Source organism: Populus euphratica, unplaced genomic scaffold, assembly GCF_000495115.2.
Source record: "Populus euphratica unplaced genomic scaffold, PopEup_1.0 scaffold28.1, whole genome shotgun sequence".
Classification (NCBI taxonomy): Eukaryota; Viridiplantae; Streptophyta; class Magnoliopsida; order Malpighiales; family Salicaceae; genus Populus; species Populus euphratica.
The window spans coordinates 1,696,921-1,702,553 of NW_011499862.1; the positions used below are offsets into that span (position 1 = coordinate 1,696,921).

General features: G+C 36.7%; 1 protein-coding gene across 1 annotated transcript; it reads left to right on the top strand.

The window, feature by feature from the left end:
- Positions 1-535: 535 nt before the first annotated feature.
- Positions 536-1,423, top strand: LOC105125175 (uncharacterized). The gene is made up of 2 exons (XM_011025502.1): positions 536-1,129; positions 1,174-1,423. The coding sequence occupies exon 1, from the start codon at positions 619-621 to the stop codon at positions 1,105-1,107; it is 489 nt and encodes a 162-aa protein (XP_011023804.1). The 5' UTR covers positions 536-618; the 3' UTR covers positions 1,108-1,129; positions 1,174-1,423.
- The last annotated feature ends 4,210 nt before the right edge of the window (positions 1,424-5,633 follow it).

The following is a 5,633-nucleotide window of genomic DNA, read 5'->3' on the forward strand; positions in this document are numbered from 1 at the left end:
TATTTTTTTATAAATAATTTTTTTTTTTTTTTTTTTTTTTATTTTTTTTTTTTTTTTTTTCATGAATGGAGGAGGGACACGCCCCAAGGCCCTTTTTATTTCCGGTTGCCTGTACATGTAATGTAACCAGAGTTAGTTTCTTGGCGAAATTCTACAAGAACCAAGAAACCTAGATGTGTTTTATTAGTACTTGTTTTCTGCCACCTCTCTCAATTGTAATAGAGATGTTGGCAACTACCTCCAACCAACCTCTTCTCCTTTAATTTTGCCATGAATTCTTCAACCATCTCATAAATGCAATCATCTTGCTAGCATGACACCCCATCTGGTTCACCTAAATTACAATTTTGATGGGTTTGGATTTGACCCAAGAAACACATGACCATAGAAAGTTGCTGCTAAACAAAACAGGAACCATTGACTTGAAAATGACTCGTAGATAACATTTATAGGCCACAAGCAAAATGGTGTTTCGGCAAATTTGTATGCACACAAGGGTAGATGTTAAACTTGGGTGCTATATCAAGGCAACAACTTTCCACCCTTTACTGCACACATCTCTCACAGGGTAATCTCCTAAAGAAGTTAAAAAAACTTTAAACAAGTTTTCTGAGGAAAATGTCTCTTGTCACAGAAGAGATCAAATCCAAAGCTGAGGTCTACTATGGAGATGAAATGGGAAAAGAGAAATCGCAGGAGCTGCTTAGGGAAGTAGGCTTGCCAAATGGTCTTCTGCCTCTGCATGACATTATAGAGTGTGGGATTGTGAGGGAGACAGGTTTTGTGTGGCTCAAGCAAAAGAAGAGCATAAACCATAAGTTTGAGAAGATTGGCAAGCTTGTTTCCTATGCAACTGAAGTCACAGCTTATGTTGAGCCCAAAAAGATCAAGAAACTGACTGGTGTTAAGACCAAAGAGCTCTTGGTTTGGATCACACTTTGTGATATCTCTTTGGATGATCCACCAACTGGAAAGATAACTTTCAAGACTCCTACTGGGCTCTTCAGGACATTCCCTGTATCAGCTTTTGAGGTTGAAGAAAAAGGTAAAGGAGCAGCTAAGGGAGCCATGGAAGTTAATGGAGCTGTGGACGTGAAGGAAGCCTAATAAGCTTCTCAGTTTTCAGTGACACGTATTATCACCTCCTGCTAGCAATTTCAATGTATTATCACCTAAGTGGCCTAGATCTGCTGTCTTACTATCAATTTCAATGTATTATCACCTCCTGCTAGTGTTTACTAGTAATAAAGTACATTATAGTGTCATTTCTCAATCATGTTGTCGACAAGATCACAGCACGGACACTGGTATGGTCTAAATGCATGCTGCTTTCTTAGCTTAAAATGATGAGAAAAGATGAAATGAATCAAATTATGTTTCCAATTTAACCTTTAATGAATCCCAGGTTTATGATTTGTATCAATTGTGAGTCTCATCTCAGAATTCTGAACGGATGATAATTATGAAATTTTCCCTTGGAATGTTTAGCAGGGGAAAAGTTGAAAAGGGCAGTTGGAAATTTAATGGAGATTATGTCATTTTGCCTAAATTTTGGTCCAAGCATCGAAGCTCATTTTTGCCTTTTTTCATTGTCTATTTTGGTTCAGCACGGAACCTAGCTATGATTCCATAAACCTTCCTCTATAGATCCATGGAACAAAAATTGCCTATTTTTTTATCTATAAGCTTTGATTCCATTGAATTTCATCAACACATTACCTATTGTGGCTGGACATTATTAGTGTAGACTCTAATCTGCGTACTGCATAAATCTATTTCGCAGCATTCACTTTCATAACAGTAAACATATAAAAGCTCCGAAGTCCTGTCCTTGGCCAAGGACTATAAAAAACCTAGAGTCAAAAAAGGAGGGAACAATTGATGTTGGTGGTCCATTTAAGATAACAAATGCAAAACCAATATTAAAGAATCACATGCATGCACCGGTTACAGAAAACTCCCGGGAGCTAATAATGCCATAAGCAAACGAAAGCAAACGAGTGCGGAGAAGCAATGGAGGGTTCAGCTCTATATGTAGAAAGAAACCACCCATCGTTATGAAAAGCATCAACTTCTTCACTAAACTTAAAATCCCTCTTCTTCTCTCTTGGTGCTATTGGCCTTATTTGGAACTCATTAACGGTTTCTTCCAAGGGTTTTGTCCCTTCTTCATCTTCAAACAGTTTTTCATAGCGGACTGTGAATTCTGGGGTTCTTGTTGCCTTCACCACTGTTCCTATGTAGAATGAGCCTCTAAACCCTGCCTCGTCCGACATGATTTCTACTTTTGAGCCTGGTTTGAAATTTGGGTCTTGATTGGATTTTGATTTTGGCGCCATTTTTGGTGGTCTGCTAGGGTTAGGGTTTGTTCAGGATTTGATTTTCTGAGATAGATTTTGGCGCGCTAGGGAGAGGGGATGGAAGGGGAAGGAAATGAACCTGTTGTGGATGAGGGAAAGAAACAAGTTTGGGGGTGGAAAATATAAAAACGTGTCTAAACGTTGAAACATTTGGGAAACTTTTGGAAAGTGATGAAAGTATAGTTCCAGTTGTATAATATAGGATTTTTATTTCTTTTATTTTTGAGAATATATTATAAATTATGGTATAAATTGATTTTTGAAATATTTTTTATTTGAAAATATATTAAAATAATATATTTTTTATTTTTAAAAATTTATTTTAATTTATAAAACCAATCTAAATATATAAAAATAATAATTTTAATTTTAATTTTTTTTTTAAAATATAATTTGATCACAATGTTAAATAAAACTATATAATTAAGAAATCCACGTACACAATGCACTATGATTGAAGGGATTGACTCTTGAACAATCAACTTAAATTATAATTATTTAAAAAATACGTAAATTAATATTGTTTTAAGTTCTGTTTTAAAAAAAAAATAAACTCAAAGTCAAATTTAACTTAATCAATATTAACTTCTAAAATTATAATTATATGTAAAAGTGTATATTATGTAATTTATCCTCGTAGATGAAATCAAACCACGTAAAACACGAGTGGAGAACATTACCTGCAATTGAAAGGTGTGAAGCAACTCTTCTCACCTCTAACAAGAAGGTAAGAGCTCAAGGAACAAAACCACAAATAAACGCATGAGCATGGCAGCTTATCTCTTGGGTTGCTGCAGCCAGAGTCACCAAGGGACTCTAACATCAGACAGCATCACTCCACAACTTTCATCATCATCAACAAGAACTCTAAGGAAAATTAAACTAAATGAATACTTGCTATTTACTACACGACCACAACAATTAAGGTTACTAGTATAACTCTAATTTCAATGGTGGCGGTTATCTGGAAATGAAAAAAAAATAAAAATGCTGTTTTATTCATTCACATCGATAAAACAATTTTCTTAGAGACTGCTGGTTTTAACAAACAGCAAGTAGAACAACTTTATAAGGATTCAGAAGGTCCCAGCATGCAGCAGCTGTACAACATGTACTACACTGGCCCGCGCATCCATCCCTCCCTGAAAGCAAACTGTTCAGAAGTCGCAGCCAACGAACGGTGCAATGGGGCATCACTTCACAAATACAGCTTATCTGGCCACTGCGGCCACGCACATTGCATGTTTCCAGCTCTGCCAGCTGAGTACCTACGAACCAATCTCCGATCTGATGTCTGGTCATTAGAAACGAGAAGTGAGACAAATTGAATTTATCAGGTATAAGAAAGAGGATTTACCTTAACTAAGCCTCAAGTCTGAAATGGTTGGAGTTGGCAACATGAATCATCCATTTCTGCTGTGTAGGCTGAGAATGCCATCAAAGTTGGCGAAAGAATGGAGCTATTATCCTTATGTCATACGAACATCACACAGACACAGAAGCTGAATCATGACCAGGTCGGTAAACATCATCCTTCATGTGTTTCCTTAATCTCCATATTGCCCCTTGTATCTCTTCGATCTGTGGATGTATTTGATCTCCCACAACAAATTCGTGAACATGATGCAAGGCAATACTTAATTAATTTAAGTATATCCATTAATTTAGTGGAAGACAAAATTAATGGAAGACAAAAATTAGTGGAGTATTAGTAGAAGACAAAAATTAGTGGAGATAAATTGTTGGTATAATTTATACCATAATTTATGGCCTTTGTCCCCTTACTTTTCCTATAAATAGGCAATGCCTCCAAACTTATTATTCACACCAAAGAAGAGAAGTGAAGAGTGGAGAGAAGAGAGAGTAATCCCACAAAATTATGAGGTATTTATGAGAGAGTAAGCGAGGTGTTTTCCCCTAATAATAGAGAGATTTTAGTTGTTCTCCTATTACTTGAGAGAGGTTGTAATTCTCATTTTACTTAGTAAAATCTTTCTATACTTGCTTGTGGACATAGCTCAAATTGGGTGAACCACGTAAATTCTTGTGTGTCTCATTTCTTATTTTATCTTATTCTTTATCTTTTATCTTGTCGGGTTTGCATGCCAGCGTTCTAACACATGACTCATGAGCTCAATCCAGCTACACCCAGTTTCCTTCCTCACTCGTCGAACTTTCATCACCCTCCTAACCCGTACCACATCTGCTAACCTGCCCATGGTAGTATAGATACTCGACAATAAAACATAAGCTGATGATTCTCGTGAGCCCAACTCCATTAATTTTTCACCAGCATAGGCTCCCAATTCATAATTACAGTGGTTTCAGCAGGCAGGCAGTAAAATTCGCCATAAGCACTTACCATGATCTATGGCAGCTGATTCAATAAATTCTTTAGCTTCTTTGAGCTTCCCCGCACGACTCAGGACATCAACCATGCAGGCAGGCATAATACTCTACTCTTGGAACTAAACCAAATTCATCAAACATCATGTTGAGATATGTCCAACCTCTCTTCACAATTCCCATATGGCTACAAGCAGAGTGCACTGTCACAAATGTGATATGGTCTAGCTTGGTGCCCTCTAGAGGCATCTCCTCAAAGAGTTCTAGAGCTTCTCTACCATGCCCATTTTGGGATAGTCCTAATATCATTGCATTCCATGAGACGATGTCTCTCTGCAGTATCCTTTTAAAGATGAGGAATCCCTCTTCTAGACTCCCACATTTTGCATACATAGTTGAAAGAGCAATTCTGATTGAAAGTTCTGGACCCAATCCATACTTAATGGCACGGGCATGTATTTGCTTTCCTTGTTCTGAAGTAACAACATAACCTGCTATGATGGGTGTCTAAAAAACAAGATCAGGTTCTAGCAAAAAAATCAAACCCTTTCCCAGCATCTTTATTAAAACAAAACTTTGCATGCATATCAATCAAAATTGTCACTATATAAATTTGAGTCTTATATCCTGACTTCAATAAATAACGACATAACCTGCTATGATGGATGTTCAAAGAAAAAGAGCCTCTTCATTTTTTCTATTTTGTGCATAACCAAGTGTGATGGATGTTCAAAGAACAACATCAAGTTCTAGCAAAAAATCAAACCTTTTCTGATCATCTCAAAAATCAAACCCTTTCCCAGCATCTCCAATAAAACCGAAATTTATATGTATATCAACCAAAGCTGGCACTATATCGATTTGAGTCTCATATCTCAACTTTAATAAATAGTCATGCATTTGCTTTCCTTCTTCAATGGCAGCCAC

What these genes read in the sequence shown, in the direction of transcription:
- LOC105125175 (XM_011025502.1), top strand. Translation starts at nt 619, where the DNA reads ATGTCTCTTGTCACAGAAGAGATCAAATCCAAAGCTGAGGTCTACTAT.